The sequence below is a fragment of the Pagrus major genome, chromosome 5, assembly GCF_040436345.1.
Source record: "Pagrus major chromosome 5, Pma_NU_1.0".
In the NCBI taxonomy this organism is placed as follows: domain Eukaryota; kingdom Metazoa; phylum Chordata; class Actinopteri; order Spariformes; family Sparidae; genus Pagrus; species Pagrus major.
This window is the reverse complement of record NC_133219.1, coordinates 4222281-4247731: the sequence shown is the minus strand read 5'-3', so window position 1 is coordinate 4247731 and position 25451 is coordinate 4222281. Positions and strand designations below refer to the sequence as shown.

Sequence of the window (25451 nt, the reverse complement as noted above, 5' to 3'; positions counted from 1 at the left end):
TTAAAGGAAAAGTTCAACCAAAAATGAAAATTCAGTCATTGTCTATTTAGCCCTATGCCAATAACTAGTCAGGTGAAATTTTGTCCACAGAACATTTCTGAAGCTTCATAGAACAAAAAAAAAAAACAAAGAAAAAAGAAAAAGGCTCCATACAGCTTCTCTGGCGTAATCCAAGTCTCTGGAAGCCCCGGGATCCCAAATTGAAAAAAAAAAAAAGACGTTATTTACACCCTTGATGCACAGTCAAGTTCACAACCACTTTGCTCACACTCGATCATCTCACAACGAAGATTTTGGTTAAAAAAACTGTGTAAATTAAATCTTTTCAAATCAATTTAGGAATTTGGGTCTTTTGGAGACTTGAAATACGCCGGATTGAAGGATGCTGCAACATTGTTTTGCTGTGGAGCTCCAGAATTTTTTTGCAGACTAAAACTCAATCGACTTTCCATCTGACTGAATTAAAATTTTTGGGTCAACCTTTCCTTTAATAATGAGCCAAATGACTAAAAAACAAAATGCAATTGGTCGCTTGAATTCTATCCAATTCTGCAGTTCTCCTCAGCTCTGTGCAGTGTTTTAGTGTCTTTTAGCTAAATGTTTTGATTTTATACTCACAGTACCCCACCTGCAGACAGGTAAAGTTAGCGAACAGCTGGTGACCATGGTAAGGCATAGCTAGCAAAAGAGTCATATATTTTTCTCAGAAGTTGGTGAAGACTAAAACGGAGAGAAAATTGCACTTACATTTATCAGGTAGCCAGAGACATGTCACCCGGTAAATAATAATGTTACTGTGTGTCAGCTGGATGTGTAAGTAAGAAATCGATGGCTAACATGTCAGCTAAATCAAGTTTTCAAGGCCATTATATGTTAAATGTGGATTTTTTATCTTGCTCTGAAGTTCAGCCCCAAGTGGCCAAAAACAAAAGAAAATGCAGCTTCAAATATTTTGAGGAACACAAGCTATGGTAGTTATACTAGCTACTAGTAAAGTTAGTTATTTTGGGACAGAAACTAGCAGCTAGCAGCAATTACTGATTTTAGTCACAAGAGGATCTTATTTACAATGCAGTAGTCTGATTGTGTCAAACCTATCTATCAAACTCATCTTCTAAAAATTAAATAGATTTTTTTCTGTGTAAAACTGAACATGATGAGCCTTATCTATTGTACAAGAAGCCATAGGCTGATCACTGCAGATTAAGACACTATCATCTTAGTTGTCTACTTATTTCACACCTAGGTCTCGAAATGCTTCGAAAAGGTCAAATGCTGTTTGAGAGTCTTATGCACGGTGGGAAATTAACACCTGTCACCAGCCAAATATTGGCTTATATAGTGTGTTCACTCCTCACTTTTTCACTTTGGTACATAATCAATGTTTTTGTCAAATACAAACTCAGTTTGATTGGTAAAGTAGTTACAGTGGTTAAGGAAGTCTTGAAAACCACCAGCCACTGTGGACATGGCAAAAAAAAAAAAGTTTCTTGCTCTGGTCTTGCATATTGCTGCCATCACTCAATTCCAAAACCAAAAGAACTAGACAGACCCCAAAGAGAAATGCCACTTACTGGTGATACAAAAGCCTGGTGATTCAAACAGCTTAGTAGCAACAAAAGGCAGGGTTGGATTTATGCCCCCATTGTTTGCCTAGAGCCCAGTGAGGTCGACAATGGCCTTGATGAAGATGGTGTCGTCGCGTATGTAGGAGTTTTTAGAGTCCAACTTGGAAAGCGGACAGAAGAGTGGGCAACCACTGGCGATGTTCATATCGCTGACGGGCCTCTGAAAGGATGAGGACGAGATGTCGGGCCGGAAGGCATCAATTATGTGCTCCCTGTTGTTTTGGTCAAGCAGCATTAGGGTGACCTAGGCACAGATGGTAGGAGTACAGCCTTACATCTGCTCTGACAAAATAACTGAGCTGCCCACTAATGCAGTTCCAGTATAAAGCATGTTGACAGTTTAAGATGTTAGTTATAATATGATCACAAATACATTCTAAATTAATAACGGATCATCGTAAAGGTAATTCCAATAAATAACAAATATTAGTGCAAACCACAACCCACTAAATCTGAAACAAGAAGACCAAACATGGAAGAACAAACATCAAGCCATAATAGCATGGTGCTTTTGGATGTCAAAGCCATTTAAAACCACAATATAAAACAACAAATTATCAAGATACCTACAGTTGCGGTCAAAAGTTTACATCCACTTGAAAAGAACATGTATATCATGGCGGTCTTCCTTTCCAATGATTTCTACAGCTCTAATGTTTCTGTGATGAATGAGTCGAACACAAACTACTTTGTCATAAAAAACATTGATGAAGTTTGTGTCACATTCTGTCACATTCTGTCAGATTCTGTGGCGGATCTTATGCGTTTTGGTGTTTGTTTTTTTCTGTTGTGCTTGCAGAGATGCACTGAGAGGCTGGGCAGAGCTTTCCACTCACCGGAGCTGCTAACACACGCGCACCTGCAGCAGGTTGGCAATCAGTATCATCATCCGCTTTTGGGTCTGCACTACGCAGCATAACAGAATCATCTGGCCATAATATGGACCCAGCTGATCCAGCATCCATCCACCAGGCCCTGAACCCACAAGGTGTCCTCGTGGGAAGACATGAGCAGATGCTTCAGGGGGTCATGGAATCACTCCAGACTCTAAACTCCAGCGTCTCCCAGATTGGTCACCAACTCAACCTGCTTGCCTGCCAACCACCTGCATCTCCCTCAACTATACCTGCGACTGTGAGTAATCCTCCTGCTACGAGCTCTGCCCGACCTTCTTCTCCCCTGGCCAAAGAACCCTTTGTTCCTGAACATTACTCTGGTGACCTAGGTTCATGTGGTAGTTTTTTGTTACAGTGCTCAAATGTATTCAACTTACAGTCCACCAGTTATACCTCAGATAAGGCTAAAATAGCTTACACAATTAACCTGTTGAGAAGAAAGGCAGCACAGTGGGGAACAGCTTCGTGGGAGTCGAGTTCAGCAGCTCTGGAGTCTCACGTCACATTTGTGACTGAGATGAGCAGGGTTCTGAGGCAGCCAGTAGGTTATTTTCTTTATGCCAGGGTTCACAGTCAGCGGCAGATTATTCCATTGATTTCCGCATTTTGGCAGCTGAGACTGGTTGGAACAAGCCTGCGTATATAAGTTTGTTTAAGAGGGGACTTTCAGAGAATTTACAGGATGAGCTAGCATCTAAAGAAGAACCAGCATCCCTCGAGCAACTCATATCGCTAGTTATCTGCTTAGATAATCGGCTGAGGGAAAGACAGAGAGAGAGCGTACACCAGCCACTGATCAGCTAGCTCCGCCCCCAGTCAGTTCTCTCACTCTCTGCCAGTACCTCAGAGCTCCCCACTCTCCACCTGGATTCTCAGAGCTCCCCCTGCTGTCCCAGAGGATCCTATTCAGGTGGGGAGGACCCGTTTGACCCCCGAGGAACGTCAACACTGGGTCAACAGACACAGATGACAGCTTAATTGACTCCTCCCTGGTTGTTCAGTCTCTAATCCCAATAGACACCCTTGACACCCCCAAGACTGCAAATGCCCTAGATGGGCGCCGCTTGGCTACCGTCACTCATCGCACTGCACCCATCACTCTAATCATCTCAGGAAATCATCGGCAGTGTCTCCAGTTCTGTGGCATCTCTTCACCCTCTTCTCCAGTCATAATGGGGCTCCCCTGGTTACGACTACACAACCCCCACATAGACTGGTGCTCAGCCTCCATTTCCAGCTGGAGCATCTTTTGCCATTCCCACTGTTTCCACTCTGCCGCCACTACAGTCAAGGTATCTGCCTCCATCACTCAAAAATCACCAGATCTGTCTCTCGTGCCACCGGTTTATCATGATCTAGCCACAGTGTTCAGCAAAGAACGAGCCCTGTCTCTGCCACCTCACCGCCCTTATGACTGTGCTATTGATCTGCTCCCTGGTGCTCCTCTCCCTTCTAGTCGCCTGTACAACCTGTTATGCCCTGAGAGAGATTCGATGGAGGAGTACATCAACAACTCCCTGGCTTCCCTGGTCCCCCTCGTGGCTGGCTTCTTCTTTGTGGGTAAGAAGGATGGGACCCTTCGCCCCTGTATCGATTACCGAGGACTCAATGACATCACAGTCAAGAATAAATACCCACTACCCCTGATCGACCCATCCTTCGAGCCTCTGTGTCACGCCCTGATTTTCACTAAACTGGACCTTCGGAACACCTACCACCTTGTCCGCATTCGAGAGGGGGACGAGTGGAAGTTCAACACCCCCCTCGGACACTTTCAATACCGTGTGATGCCTTTCGATCTCTCAAATGCCCCAGCTGTGTTCCAAGCCCTCATCAATGACATTCTCCGTGACATATTAAACCATTTTGTGTTAGTCTACTTGGACAATATCCTAATATTCTCCACAACACAAGACAAGCACATCGAGCAGGTGAGGCTGGTGCTCCAACGACTCCTGGATATATAAACTGTATGTCAAACCGGAGAAGTGTGAGTTCCACTCGGCTGAAGTCAGCTTTTTGGGCTTCGTTGTAGCTCAGGGGAGGCTTCAGCCGGACCCTGCCAAGATCCGGGCCATGGAGCAGTGGCCCACACCTTCGACCCGGAAACAGTTACAATGTTTCCTGGGATTTGCCAACTTTTACCGATGAATCATCCGAGACTAAAGCCGCAGCTCCCCTCACCCAACTTACCTCCACTGCTTCACATTTCACCTTTCACCTGGTCTCCCGGTGCCGACGCAGCCTTCAAGAAGCACTGTTCACCCACGCCCCCGTCCTTCAACATCTCGACCCAGCTCGTCAGTTCGTGGTGGAGGTGGACACCTCAGACTCCGGCCTAGGGGCCATTCTCTCCCAGCGCAACACACAAGCTTCATCCCTGTGCCTTTTTCTCCCAACGTCTTTCCCCTGCAGAGAGAACTACAACGTGGGAAATCATGAGCTGCTGGCTGTAGTTCTGGCTCTCAAGGAGTGGGGACACTGGCTGGAGGGGACCCTGGAGCCCTTCCTCATTTGGATGGACCACAAAAACCTTGCCTACCTGCGCTCTGCCAGAAAACTCAACTCCAGCCAGGCCTGCTGGTCCCTATTCCTAAGCCACTTTAATTATACCCTCAAATACCGTCCCGGCTCCAGGAATGGCAAGGCTGATGCCCTTTCTCGCCTTTTCTCCTCTGACACACCTCCTGCTAACCCCGAGCCCATGGTGCCTTTTCCCCGGATTGTTGGAGCTGCTACCTGGGAGATCAAAACCATAGACCGAGAGGCCCAGCGCAGTCATCCCAACCCTGGTACAGGTCCACCTATTCATGCCAGAGGAGGTCCGGTCCCAGGTGTTACAGTGGGGCCATTCATCCAGGTGCCACCCCAGAGTCCAGCGGACACACCGCCGTTCTCACCATTGTGGATCGCTTCTCTAAGATGGTTCACTACATCCCCCTGTTCAAGCTCCCATCCCCCTCTGAAACCTACTCATCCTTCATGTCTTCCGGCTCCATGGCCTCCACGCTTACATATTCTCGGATCGCGATCCCCAGTTCACATCTCAGGTCTGGCAGGCTTTCTGTAAGGCGTTTGGCACCACCTCCAGTCTAACTTCAGGTTACCATCCACAGTCAAATGGACAGATGGAGAGAGCCAATCAGGATCTGGAGACCTCCATTCGCTGCGTCACCACCCGTAATCCCACTTCCTGGTCCTCCTTCCTCCCTTGGGTCGAGTACGCGCATAATTCATTAACCAGCTCAGCCACCGGAAAGACTTCGTTCATGGCCGCCTACGCCTATCAACTGCCTCTTCTCTCTGCCCAGGAGGGCGAGGTCACTGTCCCCTCTGTCCACGCTCATATCGCCCGGTGCAAGGAGGTTTGGAGGTCGACCCGTGATTCCATTACCCGTTCCTACCAGCGGAGTCAGCAGCTGGTCGATCGTCACCGTATCCCCGTTCCCAAATACCAACTGGGACAAAAGGTGTGGCTTTCCTCCCATGATCTCCAACTTCAGGTGTAGTCCTGCAAGCTGGCTCCAAGTTTCGTTGGCCCATTTGTGGTGGACAAACTAATCAACCCTACTGCCGTCCACCTCAAGCTGCCCACCTCCTTACCTGTGCATCCCACGTTTCATGTCTCACAGCTCAAGCCTGTGTCCTCCAGTGACCTGTCAGATTCTGTGGCGGATATTTTGCGTTTTGGTGTTTGTTTTTTCTGTTGTGCTTGCATAGCTGCACTGAGAGGCTGGGCAGAGCTTTCCACTCACCGGAGTTGCTGACACACGCGCAACTGCAGCAGGTTGGCAATCAGCGCCTGCTCATGCTACCTGCTGCCAGATGATCTCGTCAGTTAGATGCGGTACATGGCTCCGGCTAATTCACCTAATTGTATACCTACTAGTGTTTTTGTTTCTCTCCAGGAGATTGTTATGACCCTGGGTCATTATTCTGTGTATACTGTGTATACTGATATGTCCCTCCTCCTCCTAAGGTGTGAGCAGTCTCCTCTGAGTGTGTGTGTGTGTGGGTGTGTGTGATTGATAGCAGGTTGGACCTACTGATTGGCTAGATCTGGCTGATTGCCGACCCAGGATTGGTCAGAGGCAGGAGAGGAGCCCTTTTGAAGCACCGGCTGACTGCAGTCTTCCCTCTCTCAACCTGTTTCCCCACATCCAACTAGGACTGGTGTCTAGTGTGTTCGTTGGTTTTCTGTGAGACCCAGTATAATGTATAAACTGATTGTTGTAACTCTGTACATAGAAAAGTGAGTGTGGTAGCCCAGGAGGAGGGAGAAGCCTTTTTGTTAACCCTTTTTTCTCCTGTTTTTCCTCATTTAGGAGTTAGGTAAGAATTTGTCTTTTTGTTACCATTTGTTGGTTTTGTGTTAGGAAGGTAGGGGGTTAGACTCTTTTTGTTTGTTGTTTTGGCTTTGTCTCCCTCTGAAGAGAAAATAAATGCTACCTTAAATATATATACCATGTAACACTGGCCTTCTTGGGAGTGGGAAGACTGGGGGAGAGCACATCATGTCATGTCTCTGGTTCCCCTAGACCAGGGGCGTAACAAGATCTAACATTTCTCGTGTTTTTCTACCTCCAGTGTTCACCAGCACTCTCAACTACCAGTGTCTCCAGCTCCAGCTCCAGCAGTCCAGCTCTCCACACCTCTGCAGCCAACAGCCTCACCCTGTGCTCACCGGAGTCTCAACTTGCCACACTAACCAACAGCGCCACCGTGAGCAACCTCTCCTCCTCCTACTCACTCCCAGACGGCGACTCAGCCTGGGACTCACCCCATCTTCACCTGCAATTACCCTGTGAAGTCAATAAACTACCTTGCTCACTATTCCCTGCCTCATTGTCCGCTTTTGGGTCTACACTCCATGCACGCATAACAGTTTGGTTCAATAATGAATTTATTATAGGTCTTCTGAAAATGTGACCAAATCTGCTGGGTCAAAAATATATATATAGTAATTCTAATATTTGGTTAAATGTCTCTTGGCTATTTTCACCTCAATTAGCTGCTTTTGATAGCCATCCACATGCTTCTGGTAGTCCTCTGGCGGAATTTTTAACCACTCCTTGACAGAATCCGTGAAGTTCAACTAAATTTGTTGGCTTCCTGGCACGGACTTGTTTCTTCAGCACAGTCCACATGTTCTTGATGGGGTCCAAGTAAGGACTTGGGAAGACCAAAACCTCCATTCTAGCCTGATTTAGCCATTCCTTTACCACTTTTGATGTGTGTTTATGATCATTGTCCCATTCGCACACCCAACTGCACCCAAGAGCCGATCTTCTGCTGATGATTTTAGGTTTTCCTGAAGAATTTGGAGATAATCCTCCTTCTTCATTATTCCATTTATTTTCTTTAGAGCACCAGATCCACTGGCAGCAAAACAGCCCCCCAGAATAACACTACCAACACCATACTTGACAGTAGGTGTGGTGTTCTTGGGGTTGAAGGCCTCACCTTCTCTCCTCCAAACATATTGCAGCTCATTGTGGTCAAACAACTCAGTTTTTGTTCCATGTGACCACAGAGGTTTCCTCCAAAAGGTTTTTTCTTTGTCCGTGGGATCAGCAGCAAACTTCAGTCCAGCTTTAAAGGTGCCGCATCTGGATTAAGCCTTTCTTTCTTGCACGGCAGCCTCTCAGCTCATGTTGATGTAAAACACACTTGACTGTGGACACAGACACCTGTCTTCCAGCAGCTTTTAATTCATTGCAGACTTGCTTTTTGGTGTTTTTTGGTTGGCTCTTGGCCATCCTGACCAGTTTTCTCTCAGCAGGTGACAGTATGTGTTTTCTTCCTGATCAAGGCAGTGACACAACTGTGCCATGCACTTTATGCTTAACAGTTGATCTTGGGACCTGTAACTGTTTTGAAATGGCTCCAAGTGACTTTCCTGACTTGTTCAAATCAATAATTCAGATCAGCTTTTTCAGATCAATGCTGAGCTCTTTAGACTTTCCCATTGTAGTGTTTGTGGCTGAGTCTAATGGGTGTATCAAACGGGCCCTATTAAAATGGGCCCAGAAAAGTCACCAGCTGTTATCAATCAGAATCACTCAGAAGAAGTTAAGAGGCCATGCTACAAAGAACATTTGTTTGATTCACATAACTTTCTATAATCACCAAAATTTTCAGATATAATAAATTGATTATTGAACCAAACCGCAGGAATGTTTTTTGCAACAAAGTAGTTTGTGTTCCACTCATTCATCACAGAAACATGAGCTGTAGAAATCATTGGAACTGAAGACTGCCATGACATACATGTTCTTTACAAGTGGATGTAAACGTTTGACCACGACTGTATATAAATAAATATATATATATATATATATATATATATATATATATATATATATATATATAGATATATATATATACACACACATACATACACATATATTTATATATACACATATATATATATACATTCATATATATTTATATACACACATACATAATAACACACACAGAAGAAAAATATAAACACTCTTGTTTTGCTCCAATTTTTCAAGAGTTGACGTACAAGATCCAACATTTCAATGTTCAATGGCCATACCATAACCCCTCCACCACCACCTCTGTTCACAACGTTGACATTAGTAAACCACTTGACATTGTAAACCTGGATTTATCCATGTAAAGAACAAAGTTCTAGACACATTTCTAAGGTAAGCATCCGTTCATTCAAGTTGTTTACAATGACAACCTATAGTCAGGTAGGGACCCTGGTGGGCATGCAAATGAACTTCCCTGAGACTCTTTCTGACAGTTTGTGCAGAAATATTTGGTTGTGCAAATCGACTGTTGCGTCCAGGTGGCCGGTGTCAGATGATCATGCAGTGAAGAAGCAGGATGTGGAGGCTCTGGGGTTACGAGGTTACACATAGTCTGCAGTTGTGAGGGTGGTTGAATCTACTGCAGTCAGCATGGCTAAAAACTTGAGACATCTGACATCTGAGTGGCCTTTTATTGTGACAAGCCTAAAGCACACCTGCAGTAATCATGCTCTTTAATCAGCATCTTGATATGCCACGCATGTCAGGTGGATGGATTATCTTGTTCACTAACACGGACTTCAACAAATTTGTGCTCAAATTCTTAGACAAACAAATTTTGTGTGCATAAAAAAAAAGTCTTAAATCTTTTATTTCAACTTGAAATATGGGAGCAAAAACAAACATGTTGCATTTTTGTTCAGTGTGTGTGTGTGTATACATACTGCGCATATATATATATGATGAATGTTACCTTCTGATTAAAAGGCCACTTGAGGAGTGCGTCGCTGTGTCCTCTCATCACCACAAAAAACAGGGACAAGTGGGTGCCGCGTCCCGTCCCGTCACCATTCAGGTAGATCCGCAGACACATCTTGTAGCCGTATTTACTGGTATAAAAAGCTGGAAAACATTATAGACCAATAACGGGTAATGATATCTTTTCTTCATTGCTAGAAATTAAATTAAAATCATTAATCAGACAGATGCTTTAATTTTTTGGAGATTATAACTCAGGTGTTAAGAAGTTGTTACCGGGAGAGAACATAGCAGGGGCTCTGCCAGCTACGGCGTCCTGCCTCTTCTTGGTGAAATCTGAGATCTTCCAGACAAAAATGCCATCATATGTGGCTGCAGACATCTCTCTCATTTTCCCATCCATCTCCACGATAGACAGGTCTCTCAGACTCACTGTCCTTTCTAGCTGACGAACCTGCAGCACAGCAACACATGAACAAGACAGTTTGCTTACAAGCTATCTTTGAGTCTTATGCTCCCTGATAAATAGACTGCTGTTGTGAAATGTAACACATATGACGAGCAACCACCTCAGCTAGCTTTCAGCAATTATTCCCTTGAGCTCAATATAGGTAGGTATTATTGTGTTCATATGATCACTTACAAAACATTTGCATTACAATACACAAGATGATGGTACGATCCTTTGAAATTTTCTTCTAATTTCTGGTGCCTTGATAGTCTCATTTCCCTTCAAGATCATTTAGATTGCAACCTAATCTCATGGAAATCACAGCTGGACTGCACAGGTCATGTCTCATTTTGTTACCTTGTTGTTGAGGATCTCGATCTTGTCCTGGTCCAGTCGGTGTTGGCGGTTGTAGGCCTCCATGGTGGTGCAAGAGCGCTCCATCTCTCTGTTGAGGACGCATACAATGTTCTCGAAAGTGCTCACTTTGAGTTCTAGCTCCTGGCAGCGCCGGCTCAGCTCAGCCACCTTGGTCTTTTCGCTCTGGAGCTGCAGCTCCAGGGCAGCACCAAAAGCGCTGGGTAACGGGGTGAAGGAGGTGGCCAGGGTCGGAGCGCATGCACCCTGCACGGGAGCTACACCACCCCCGGCCACCTGGCTCATCTTCAGCTCCAGATCCCTGAGGGATTGGTGGAGCTCCTGCAGCTTGTGGCTGGCCACATCCAGGCTTTGGGGCTGCAAGCTCTCCAGGCTCACCTTGATGCCCATGATGAAATGTAGGAGAAGGTTAAGGTGTTCATATGAACACTGCCGCTCATGGTCATGGATCTTCTCTTTCTCCACCTTGGTGTCAAAGACAATACAAACAGAAACACATTAAGAACATAAACAACAGTCCTCCTCCATTTCATACTAACAAATGACATTTTAATGATGTATGAAAAACTGTGCCACACAAGAAGAAAATAGTAAAAGCATACAGCAAAGAAATAATGGAGCTGATAATGAATATATACACTCTACAAAGTATTCACCTCTACAATGTTTCAGGTTTTGTTTAACCACATTGTCACCGAACAAAGGAAATAAATCTTAGACGTGAAACTGATCAGACAAATTTGGTACAAATATAAAACCTAAGCACTAAAACTATTAACTGTGACATAAGTCTTATTTTTAAGTTGAATGGAGTCATGCCACTTTTAATGAAGATGTGCAGATGCCCTCAAGTTAAACTGGCAATAGACAATCTGCATAAATATTGATTGCAACATGTAATGTGACGCCAACAGTAATCCTGCAGGGAAACACTAGGACGGGATAACTTGAAAAGTTGTCTGTCTCTGCTTTAAACACGACTGTATCTTTATTGGCCCAACAGCTGATTAGTCAGTTTCAAAATAATAATGAAATGGGCACCATTCAACGGGAGGATGCAAGAAAATGTACAAGGCACTTTCCTCCCTTTAAGTTAAGTAAGGCCAAATGTGGCAGAGCTACAAATGTGGTGTCTGTAAGTTGTGAGAGATAACAACATACACAGCTCCTAAACTTGAACAATGTAACGGGTAGTGACAAGAATCAGAACAACCAAAACTCTGGCACTTACATATGACAAGTCTTTTTGTGGGCAAAAAACAAATGTGTTTCAACATTAAGCCATCATCAGTGTACTCCAAAGCAGCACAAATGACAATTTGAGGTTCAAATACCAATCAGCAAAATTGCATAATAGAGTGCTAAATCAGTATTCTCTCAAAGCTGCTACTGCTACCAAAGGTGCTTCTACTAACTATTGAAATGAGAGGCCAAGTACTGTAATCAAACTTATGTTTTATATTTCTACTCAAGACCCACAAGTTGATCAGTGTTAAAAAGCCTAAGCACACCCGATTCATGTGTTATTATGTGTGATATTTTGTGTCACGGTTTTCATTTTTACTGAAAGAAACTATTAAAATCATGATGATGTGAGATTTGTTGGAGTCCGTACCAAACAAACGTATTTTGTAACATCTAGAGAACAAGATTTGTAGACCCGGACATCTCTGCACCACTGCAGTGATCATTATAATGCTGTTTGTCACACATTTATTTAAAAAAAAAAAAAAAAAAACTGCAGCTTCTATGATTTTGATATTGATATTGATCTTAACCAAATTTCGATAGTGATTTCAATTAATTGTGCAGCCCTATAAAATAGTAACACACAACAAGCCTAAGTTAGGTGAATACTTTATATAGGCATTATGCATACACACAAACACACTCACACATCCAAGGGCTTCATACTGAACAACACAGGTTTAATTTACAGACATGACAATAAATTCTGTAATAACTGTTGAATAATGTAATATCTTGGCAAATAAAGGAAATATTCTCAATGTTACAAAGATTGTTCCATCAATATAACATAATTATATTTTATCATACTATATCAAATAAAAATCATGTTATCCTTTCAGTTAAAGGTGCAATTTGTAAGATGTGGTCAGAATTTTAGTTTAAAACACTCAAAAAGTGACCTAACATCATCAACAGAGTGCAAACAACAGTGCTGATGTTCTGTCAAAGACGACCATGTACTGTTTTGCAGAGATGTCTACTGAAGTTAGCATGCTAACCAGCTAGCCCCGGCCCGTCCTGTCTCCTAATAACACTTTGTACCTCTAGTGGTGATAGTCTGATAGCTCCTGCAGTTTCAGCTCACAGTACACAAGTGGCAAGTTTCCTACATTTCACAAGCCCTCTTACCTTTTTTAGTCAACAAAATAAACTCACAAGAGGAAAGGAAAGAAAGGTCAAGTAAGGAAATATTCTTGCACCCATTTTCCTTATTAAAACAGAAAATACAACCATACACCATCTTAACGCAACTTTCTCTCTTTACTAAGACGAGCTTAATTGCCAAACAGTCTTGGTTTGTTTTTGTACTGTTCCAACAATTAGCACCTCTGGTGTGGTTGAAATAAATCCTTAATTCACAGAGTTGGATGTGAAAATATTTCAGCTGCTTTTCCAAGCTGGTCAAGACCAACCTTCCTCTCGCTCCTGCTTCAATTCTTTCCTGTCCCCCCCTGCTGTGTCTTCTTGTCCCTCGAGACGTAGTCCTGATCAGAGTCGCTGTAAAAATATTCAGCACTGCATTTCCTGTCGTCAAACAGGCACCCGTCAGACTCAGAGGCTACGTTCAGTCCTGATCCAACCGTGTTCACTGGGAAGCTACTGAGCTTGGTTCCATTGCACACGGTGTCAACACCAACACACCCCCGTTGCTCCAGACCAATTAGCAAATGGGGCCACTAGCTGCATGGCTAACTGAGTTACTAGCTTACAGCAGCTACTAGCCACAGCCGAAGATAGCTACAGCAAAAAGTATAGTGAGCAGCAGTTGGTGGTCATTCTGGTGATACGCTGCCCCCTATTTGTTTGGCATGGTCCTTACACATTGCACCTTTATTCATCACTCTGAAAATTTTAGTTCAGTCAACTTAAAAACTTTTTCTATCTAATAAATGGGAATTTGTGTTGAATCTTTCCAAGTAATTACATAGTCAAGAGGTTATTACATTGTTACACATTTTGCAAATTATGACAAAAATGTCTACTTACAGACGTATCGCAGCCAACAACATGAAATCGGCATGGTGCTTTAAACTTACTGCAGAACTTAATATGGTCCACATACTGCAAAACAAAAAATTAAAGAAGCTAATGATCTATAGAATATGTTGTAGCATTCGATCCCTAGCTAAATGGTAAATGAGATCAATTCAACAGAATTATGAGAAATCACTTGAATAAAAATATCTGGGGTACCTTTTCTCTGGGGATCTTTTTCTTTGCACAACCCTCACATATCATTGGGTACTTTGGACAGATTTCATCGTGAGCCTAAAAACAAAATAAGAACAGTTAATTCAAAGTGAGGGTAACATCTCATCCTGGGGCAGTTGCCTATGGTCAGGCCCCTTCACGTTTCCTTCGTTATAGTTATATACACAAGTGATATTTATGCTCAGGTGTCATCACATGACCTCCAGCAAGTCTGGCACTCTGAGCCCATCCTCTTGCGCTCTCAAAAAAAGAGAAAACCTGCAGAGATAATATTTGCAAGAAAACGAAAGTGACGCTGAGTCTTAAAATAAGTGTATCTTGTCTGTGTGCTCAGAAGGCCCAAGAAGAAGAACCAATGTTGCAGCTTTTAGCAGCCAGGTTGGATTCCAGCCCGGGCCCTTTGCTGCATGTCATCCCCTCTCTCTCCATGTTCCTGTCTGTCTCACCGGTTGATATCGAAAATCAAAATGTCATTATGACACAAAAACCTATCTTCCATAAGCTGTATGTCAAAGCTGTTCCTTCAGTTCCATCTGCTGACCGTGTTTAGGTGAGTCACAGTGACTCCTGTTTACCTCATGCAGTACCTTTGCCTCAGAATTCTCATATTTTAAACTCCTCCTCCCAGGTTTAAAACCTCTGAGCAAGCAATTACAGCAGTTTGTATAATGGTGGGGGTTTTTGTCACCCCTCCTGTAACAGTGGTAACAGGGTACAATTTGAATAATAAAAAGCCCCAGCCAGTGTTTTCAAGCAACAAGGAGTCAGCAATAAATACAAACAACAAAGCGTGAAGACAAAAACTTCAGTCAGTGGACAACTGGAAAAAGAGCACCACCTATTATCATGAAACCAAATCTCAGTACTCGCATCATGATATGACTGAGACAGGTACAGATTCTGAGGATGGCTGCGAGAGATGGTTGAATACTATGGGAGAGCTTATAAGTGACCTCTAGTTTAGAACAGTTAGTAACTGGATATTAGATTTCCTCACAAGCAGACCCCAGAGAGTACAAATTGGCATTCACACCTCCTCTATGTTATTGTTCAACACTGGGGCCCCCCAGGCCTGTGTGCTCAGCCCCCTCCTGTTCACACTGTACACCCTGTCTGCACTCCCAGACATCGAGGGAACTCAGTTGTGAAGTATGTGGATGACACCACCATCATTGGTCGTATTATAAACAACGATGAGAGTTCATATTGGGAGCAAATCAACAATCTTACAGAGTTGTGAGCAAATCTACTGCTCAACGTCAGCAAAACCAAGGAGGCAAAGACACACACCCCTGTCTACATCAGTGGAGCTGAGGTGGAGCAGGTGAACAGTTATAGGTTCCTTAGAATTACCATCACTAAGAATCTATCATGGTTAAAAAAGCACAGAAAAGGCTTTACTTCCTATGGAAACTTAGGAAGGCTAAATACGGAGCAAGATTCTGGTCAACTGTTACAGAGGATCAATAGAAAGCATCCTGACAGGAAACATCACAAACTGGCATAGTGCATGACCCAGGACACGAAGGCTCTACAGCAGGTGATTAAACCCACCCAGAACATCTCTGGTACCATCTACAGAGCATCATTGGTACCATCTACAGAGCATAAGTGAAGTGAGATGTCTGCACAGAACCCAAAGGATACTAACAGACAACACCCATCCAGCCACAGTCTGTTCACCCTGCTGCCATCTGACAACAGATACAGAAGTATCTACTGCTGTACCACCAGACTACAGAGCAGCTTTACTCCTCAGGCTGTGAGACTCCTGAACTCATCCTCAACACTCCACTATCTAAAATAGATGTAGCAGGACTCAAAGGACTAAATCACTGTTTAGTTTTTTAAACCCTTGTGATTTAAAAAAATGACTATAAATTGACCTTGTACCATGTAGAATAGTTAATCACAAACATTTATTAACATACATTGATCATAACATCAGTATCTATAAGTTTGACTAAAGTTGACAAGTATCATGCTACAATATTATAGTACATTACAATATATCCCTGAAAGTCTCATACAGGCACAACACCTGAAAAGTGCTTGACCTCAATTAAACAAAAAAATCTGACCTTGATGTTCTTTAACAGGAAGGGTTCTTTGCAGTATTTGCAGTTGAGCGTCCTCTCTGGACATTCTCTCTCATTGTGGCGCTCCTGTTCGTTGGCTCTCATCAACTCTTTACAGGAAGGACACAGGATGATCATGAAGTCACAGTTTCCCTCATGGCTAGCCTGCAAGTGACCAACAAATAAACTTTTCAACATTTTATCTAATGTTCAATCATTAATGGATGAACACGAGTGCTGGTGTGTTTTTCTAACAGCTGTGCAACAATGACATCAAAAAAGGCATCTACTGTTGGAAACTTTAACAAGAAGTAGTCATGGCATAGAAGAAGAAACGGTCCAAAGTGTGCCTTTATTTCATGAGGAGAGATGACAATAGTGTTTGTTGTAATGTCTTTAAAGGGATCATTTCAAGTAATGCTGGAAACACTAGGAATAAGCTGAAACATCTTTCTGCACAACATGGGCTTAAAACACAGTAATATCAGATATTTGACACTAACCCACAATTTAATGAGGGTGAATATCTTGTGCTGTAATGTGTGTCATGATAAGTGTCACAATAAGTGTCATGTAGGCAGGCTTGGCAGGAAAACCTTAATGAAAACAAATGCTGTACAAATATTCTCTAATTTCATCAATTTTAGTTGATGACCACCTGTTGCTATAGCTAGCTCTCAGGCTACAGCCAGCTCAACTAAAATTGATCAGGAGTCAATGAGGGAATTGATAAAGAATTGGACCAATGAGCAGAATTGATAATGGCATTGTTATCAATAAGAGTCCCATCCCTCCTGTAGGTTTGACTTTATGCTGTCACTGACTGTAGATTGCATCCAGGTGGTGTATGCAGTCAGTGATTTGTTACATTTTTTACAGGGGGGATGGAGCAGCCCCTGCCCACACATCCTCACCCATACACACTCATACTCATACACATACATATGTACACCTCCAAAAGGATATTGTTGCAAGAAGACTGGACCATGACTGTGACATTTCTAACTCTGCCGTTCTATTCACATACTAAGATGTCTTCATAATCCTCTCACTCTTTCGCAACTAACCATTGCTACTTGTCACTTTGATCATAAAAGTAATGATGGTCGATAGTGTACAGGCTATTATTATAGATCCAAGACAAAACTGACAGAAGGGTGGGACTGAGAGAAACAGCTTCATTACAAATAAATCTTTTACCACAAACAGAGCAGTTGGGATACTGATATCACTGGTACCCGTCTGCAGAGCATCAGTGATATCAGTTGAGTGAGGTGAAAGATACTAAAAGACAACACCCACCCCAGCCAGGGTGAACAGACTGTTCACCCTGCTGCCATCTGTCAAAGATACAGAAGTGGGGCACCCTGGTAGTTCAGCTGGTGGAGCGTGTGACCCACGTACAGAGGCTTTGTCCTTGCTGCAGCGGCCCAGGGTTTGAGTCCGACCCCTTTGCTGCATGTCATCCCCCCTCTCTCTCATCCCATTTCCTGTCATCTCTCAAGCTGTCCTGTCAATAAAGCCATGAAAAGGCCAAGAAAATATTTATTGTACAACCCTACACTGTTTTGTATAAGGACAAATACATGAACCTTGAACCTTTGAGAGCACAAATTAAGTCATTTGGTCCTTAGGATCTTTAGTCTTGATTAATTTAGCAACAGCAGTAGTTGCCATGGTGATAGCAAGTGCAATTTAATTCTACAGTAAACACTCTTTAAGCTGATACTTTGTGAGAAATAAAACAGAAGAGCAGCTGGTGTATCTGTTTCCAGTGCAGCCAAACAAACTCAAAGGAGCGAGTCCACAATGGTCCTGATTTCAAGCTGCACGGCGGGAACAGCAGGTCACAGTGAAGTTGGTCACATGCTGACAAGTTGGAGGTGTGGAGGCTGTCACCTGCAGCTCTGCTTCTAAGAGGCTGTTCACACTTTGCATCAACATGTGTCCTGAGTGATCCGGTCACATGTGGACAGCTCTGAGTACAGTACCCCCAAGGCACATTGAGGACACATTTGGGAGTCAATCACTTGAGGCCCAGACCACATTCAAGGTGGTCTGGGCCGCATTTGACAAAGTTCTTTTAGCAGTGCGTACACGTACGTCCTGGGCCACATTGAAGGCCCGCCTACTGAACTGACATTCTCTGTGAAACAAGAAGAAGCCACAACCACAGGCAGAATGGATTACACACTGTCTGATGTCCATGTAGTTGTTCCATGTTTGGGCTCTCTTAACCTGCCAATTCAACTGATCCAACTAGTACCCACAATATCCCCAGACTCCCTTACAAATCATGAATTTAAGAGTTGCTGAGTGAGGAGAAACTTAACAAACTCTGTGAATTTTAACTCATTGGTGCCTTCTTGTAAATTCAATCCAGTACAAGTTGTTTGTTTCCTTGTAAAAAGGAAATGGCTGTACCAGCCTGTCTGCTTCTGTGTCTAAAGTGCTTCTTACCTGCCAACACCCGCTGTTTGAACACACTGTTTACACTGATTTCACCATTTACACCCAATTTATCAAATTACTTTTATTGACAGTAAACATGTCATACTTTACAAATACAGTAAACATTAACCAATATAGGCTACTTCTTTTACGCCCTTGGAGAACGTCCCCACACCCCCTTAAAAAACACAATGAATTTTGTGAGTTGTTCAGTTAGGAGAAACTTTAGAAATGCCGTCTATGACAAATTCATAACTATTTGGGCCTTCTTCTTAATTCAACGAAAGTTATACATGAAGATATTTCTTTGAGTAAAAAATTTGTTCCATTGATGTACGCGTTTACATGCATATAGAGCGGGGAAGTACGATCAGATCACACGTGGTCACTTGAGATGCACACCTACCCGCATGTCGATGCCAGGTGTGAACTGGCTGGCGTAAAGCTGTTCACTTGTGATCGGATCATTCAGAACAGATGTTGATACCAGGTCTGAATTCCCTCAAACAACAACTCACTCTTCCATTACTCCCTGAAATATTTAAAACTGATTTCTCTGACAAACATTTCTGCTGAACGATTGTGGTTGAACAGAACACTGGGTTCATGTGACTGCTTCACTATAAAGCCACTGTGTTTCACCAGTGAAACAATTTTAATGTGAATTAGCAGCAGGAGGGAATGTTGGGTTAGCATTCACAGTAAATGAATCCAACAGTGTAACAGTAAACCATGAGACTGATATCAACAAGATCAAACTATGGATTATATACTGCATTGCATTCTATGAACTGTGAGTAAAGAGTCATTTTGTAAATGTTGAACTTTAGACCTATCAAAATGTGATCAGTGGCAGAGATGGCACAAAGAAACAAGTGCAAGAACTTTGAAACCGCAGGCACAAACACAAAAACAGACACACACACAAACCACTCCACAGTCTCAGTAATTGGCTAACAAATACACCAACCAAGGTCTAAATTAAATGGACATTTGAATAGGAGCAGTTATTCATTTCCCAGGCTGCTTTGCATGCTGGTGCACCTCAAATTCTTTGATAGTTCCCGTCCATGTGCATCCCTCATTGGGACAGACGGCCGCCAAGGCCTCCACTTCTCTCCGAGCTGCATTGTCAGGAAAAGCCTGCATGGAGAAAAGGAGGTTGTTGTCAGTTGTGGTCTGGTTTGTGTCTACAGTTACAGTGTGAAGGGGATTGTGTTACAAACACTCAGTTTACTGAGGATCAGGATACTTGGAGCACACTTATCTCTCCTGGCTCCAATTTGCAGCACATGTGGTCATTTTAGGGACAAAGAACTAGAGTTGCTCCATCTTTTGTCTACACTGGCCAAGAGTTATAGAGCAGTCACAAAGTTTTATGTTGTGTTGGCACTATACTCTGAATACAAACAATGATGTTACAGCGCTATCAGACTATCAGGCTTCAGATCCAGGAAAATGTTGGCTCTCCACACCTGAAACCCAAAAAAACAAACCTGGCCAAACTCCACTCTCAATGGTGAAGCAACATTATGTAACTTTTTACCTTAAAATATCAGCTTCAGATCATTTGGATGTACAGTGACTTGTAATAGGGTGAATGGTGTCTCTGTCTCGGCCACTTCTCCCCCATCACTTTTTTCTGCACTATGTAACTTCAGTGAGAGGGTAGGATCACAGCCTTACATACATGTTTACTTCAAGATACAAGTTTTCAAAAACTTATTGTTATGATGTTATGAGTTTTGTTTGTAATTAGCACCTACATGTCTGACAAATCGTTACAGACCTGGAATGTGTATTTACCACAGTGGTGCTGCACTAGGTGCATAATATTGCTGTATTTAATGTAACTGTGGGAAACTCTGAAAAAGATACCATGTAGCATAAAAAATGTACTTACGCCACCTTGCTTGAGAATGGAGGTGGGTTCCTCAAATAAGTCTTCTTTAATGCAAGCACTGCATTTCTGTGGTCCAGAACTTGAAGGGAGGAAAACAAATATTTACATTAGTGTTATATTGTACCATGCATCAAACAATATAGGTACTGCATATACCAACTCTGATTCAAAAAAGTTGGGACACTGTGTAAAACAATTAAAACAGAATGTAATAATCCTACTTGACATATATTCAATTGAAAACAGTACAATGACAATATAGTTAATGTGTACCATCATCATCAACTTCATTGGAGCTTCAAGAGCTTGTCATCTTAACAATTGTTTAAAAGAAAACTGTCATCACATTTAATTCATGAAGTATTGTTTCTTTTGTATATATATTTTTTCCTTGTATTATTTTGTATGTATTTCTATATTTGGATATATATTATACATTGGAACATTGTCTATTGATTTAGTTATTCTGTTTATTGTGTGTTTTTTAATGATACCTGGCACTTGTATTTTTCTAAATTATGTTATTACATTTTTATTGTTTGTTTTTTTCTATTTATTTGTACCTGTAATGAAGGGCAGGGGTCCATCATAATAGCCTGATGGCTTCTTGTCTTCTCCTGACATATCTCTTATTTTTTTAATCATCTGATTTGATCTATTCTTATGTGTGTGTGATTAAAAAACTGTTTTGAAAATATCTGCTCATTCTCAATGTGATCCCAGCAACATGTTTCAAACAAGTTGGGACAGGAGCAACAGAAGACTGGGTGAGCTGTGGAACGCTCCAACAATACCAGTTTGGAATATTCCACATGTAAACAGGTTCACTGGCCACGAGTAATAGTCTCATGAGTGGGTATGAAAGGGGCGTCCTCGAAAGGCTCAGCTGATCACAAGCAAGGATGGGGTAAGGTTCACTGCTTTGTCAAAGACATGACTGTATAAAGGAGATCACTGCATCAGCTAAGCAACATGTCTTAAATGGCTGTCAGTAAAAAAAGTTGGGTTTTTTGGAACCAGGGTTGTACCATCAGCGCTATCCAAATACTGTTTAAGTCTGTCGAGTTCACTCCTGACCCTGGGATCTGAACTCAAGGTACTGTCTGAGCTTTCAACTACAGTGAAGACAGTGAGATGTAGTTGAATGCTCCTATACAGTTAGAAAGTGGACCTTAAGTTGAGATCAGTTTGTCAAGAACTCATTGATTAAAGGAATAGTTCACTCTAGAGTGAAGTGTGTAGTTTTATGGACCTTTTCGTCTCGGACACCATTGACGCCCGTTATATGGATTTTTGCTGCAGGAGGGTACCCCCGCGGGTCTCCAGCTGCACTTTGAGGAATAAGAAACTACACCAGACTTCTCATCAGCATGAGGGTGAGTCGATAATGACTGAATTTCGTTCTAGAGTGAACTATTCCTTTAAGCCATTAAGTCGCTTTGGGTTTGTTTGTTTTTTAACTGTTGGTAAAACAAAACTAGTCTTTTGAAGAAGTTCAGCTGTGGAAAATGTGATGGCCATTGCAGATATTTTATGTCCGCTGAACAATTTATTGAGAAAAATATCTGCAAAGTAATAAATAATGAAAATTATCATTAGTTACAGCCTTACAAAGATACATTTGTCTACTTTGATAGTTTATCAAACAGGCAAGCTTGTGACCAGAGGGCCAGCCGTTCAATCCCCGAACCGACAGGATTAATCTGGGTGGGGAAAATACCCCTCCCTCATTACCACCACTGAGTTGCCCTTGAGGAAGGCACTTAACCCCAGCCGCTCCAGTGGAGCTGCTTAGTGACCACAGATCAGCCTGTAGTTGTACTGAGCAGATTCCAGGTGTGAATGTGTAACTGTGCGAATGTGATCAGGGCGTAAAAAGAGAGCATTGCTCTCAGTGAACCCTCCCTTGACTGAATAAAGGTTCAAACAAACAACATATATTCATAAAATAATATGGTAAAACCCCATGATGTCCTATTGTAGCCACAGCTGGTCACATTACACAAAACACAGAGACATGCACACAAATAAAACAGATTACTGTGAGAAATGTGATAACGCAAGAAAAATGTGTTTATATTGATTGCATTAGTCTTATTACTGTAAAACCCTGTTTATATCCAGTTGGTCTGTAATCAGTTACCATACTGCTCAGTAAACTACAGGATCAGATTACTGGGGAAAAAGTTGCTTTTAATCCCCTGTTGACATCGACAAGTTCCCACAATCCAGCCAGCACTCCTAGGTGGGAATATTACTGAGTTTTCTGTGTGTCTCTTAATTGTGGGGATTTTATTAAATATACATTTATTTCGGAATACAAGATACAAGATTCATTTATTAGTCACTATACAATACAGGGTTAAACAACAAAATGTTTGCAATAGTTCCTTTATGCTGCTTACAAAATAAAATGATATAAAATCAATGAACAAATAATAAAGTAACAATAAAAATATATATTAGTTGTGGATACTTCTGTATGTGTTGTCAGATGGCAGCAGAGTGAACACACTGTGGTTGGGGGGGTGTTGTCTTTTAGTATCTTTGGGCTCTCTGCAGACATCTCACTTGACTGATGCTCTATAAAATGGTACCAGTGATGCTCTGTAGATGGTACCAGAGATGCTCTGGGTGGTATTAATCACCCGTTGTAGAGCCTTCCTGTCCTGGGCTGTGATAAACCACACCAGTTGGTGATGTTTCCAGTCAGGATGCTTTCTTTATCTCCAAGTTAAAAAGGGCTTGGCACAGGAATTTTGTCTTCTTAAGTTTCAGTTATCAGTTATTTCTAAGCATTCTCTACCATTTTGGAGATGTGTCATGTCCATGTCAGGTTGGAACATAAAAATATGAATTTGCCTCACCTCAGCTCCCCTGATGGGATAGGGTCACACACCCCTAGCTACATCAGCGGAGCTGAGGTGAAGCAAATTCATGGACATTTGCCTCCTTTTACTGATGCGGACTATGTGAGCATACTGTAGTTGCAGTCTAGATTTAAACAGAGGGACCATCTCTACAAGGGAGAGCAAGATCGTAACGCAGGACCTACTTAAGTGGGCTGTCTTTATTTGATGTATTTCACAACTACGTACACACAAATCCAGGTTTCTGTAATCACTGTAGCTAAATTAGAAAGTCATCACAACTGGATGTACACTAAAGCAACTGTCACATGTAGACCAACTTCAATAGAGTTGCATTGAAATCTATGACACTGCGATTGTGTGACCTGAGAAGGTTCAGCTTATTCATTTATTTATTGTGTGTGTGTATTGTAATCACATAGGCCGTCCGTACTGCACTGCACTACATACTTATTACCACACTGTGCATTAGCGTCACAAAACATTCAGACAGGTTAAAAACTGTAAACTTCAGCAGCAATCAGTCGGGACAAATTGAGTCGTGTCCTCAGTCCTACCCCTGTCATCCCAGCGTTACAGAAGCCGAAGACAAGTACGCATATCACATGGGTCTGTCAGCCAGGTCATCCTGAACTCCTATCAAACATGTCCAGTTAGATGTCGGTAGTGAAGTACACACACTGAGAGGAACAGACTGTAAAGGCTTTAACAGTTGCTCGTACATCTAGCATGCACACTGACCTGATATCAGTTTGATACAACACACTGTCGGGTTCAACACTTCGACATTTGCGCTGCTTGCTCCGGTAAGCACGACAGAGGTTAACGGGACTTCACGACGAGGACATCTGGACAACCCATCACACTAGTTGAGATGTCATTAATATCCAGTGGTGACTGGTGAATGACCTGTGTGCCGAATTTTACAGTGGGTCTTTACAGACTTTATAGCCTAACCTGTCTTCGTAGTTATATACAGCCTTACCTGTGACAATAAGCAGGACTTACAGCCATAAATTGAACAATCTTTGAGGGAGGATTGGTGACAAGCTCTGATTGCTCGTACAGGCTACACATCTAGCTAGCTCGCTGGCAACCATGACACTACTCACCTCACAATCTTGTTGAAACAGAACGAACAGAAGCGGTGACCGCATTGGGCTTGTAACGGCCTTCTCAGGATCTTCTGGCACGAATTGCACAGATGCTTGTCTTCCAGGCTGTTGGCCAGAATTTTCTTTGGGAAGCCCGGTTTGTTGCCTTCCAGGGAAGATGGTGGAGACGGCTCCTGTGCAGCCATTATTCCCCTTGAACAATATCGGGGTACTCAGCGGGGTGTGTTCAAGACAGCAAACAAAGCTGAATGTAATTTTAGAATGAATCGCCAGCAGTGACTCATTGCTCTTCGATGAGTTATTAAAATATGTATTCCTGCGTATGTAAAGAACACATAACGATGATTGATCTTCATATGCACAGACAAATAAGACCAGGCGTTTTCATGTGATAAAAGTGACAGCTGAGGATGCTACGTTCACTTGTAGGTCGCTACGTCTACCGCTAGGTGCCGCAAGCCGGAGAGAAGAGCATCGAAGCGAGCATCATCCCGTGGTATCATCAGGAAGCAAGCTGCGCTGGACTGGACACCATGACACCACAGCTGCGGCAAGTTAGCCAGCACACTCATTCTGTTTTCAAAATAAAAGCGGGCGGGTTGTTTTCATCAGCTTTTGGATGTGCAGTGTAATGTAGCGAATGGGATCTTGTGTTCACTTAGTACATAAACGTAACATGTGGTTATTGCATACATCCATATAGCCCATATCAAAATCAGTAAACAGACCAGGGCCCCCTTATTGTAACAGTATATGTTTGCAAATGAGAAACGGGAGTGACTTCTCTCCCAGTATGGGTATGGCATTAGATGGTATGGTATGTTCAAGGAGCCCTCTAGTAGCCCAGCTGTTGCAGTGGCAGCACTACCAGTTCCCATTGCAATTGTGTGGGAAATTAATGAAAGGTTAATCCAAACTACACAAAACAAAACATATTGTTGCATTTATCACTAAAGTGTC

General features: G+C 42.6%; 1 protein-coding gene across 1 annotated transcript; it reads right to left on the bottom strand.

The window, feature by feature from the left end:
- Positions 1–1653: 1653 nt before the first annotated feature.
- Positions 1654–24676, bottom strand: traf2a (Tnf receptor-associated factor 2a). Its single transcript, XM_073466588.1, has 11 exons — positions 24489–24676; positions 20507–20585; positions 19648–19746; positions 16156–16317; positions 14057–14131; positions 13850–13924; positions 10991–11077; positions 10595–10789; positions 10063–10240; positions 9782–9930; positions 1654–1872 (listed from the first exon to the last, which is right to left on the bottom strand). The coding sequence occupies exons 1-11, from the start codon at positions 24674–24676 to the stop codon at positions 1654–1656; spliced, it is 1506 nt and encodes a 501-aa protein (XP_073322689.1).
- Positions 24677–25451: the final 775 nt, after the last annotated feature.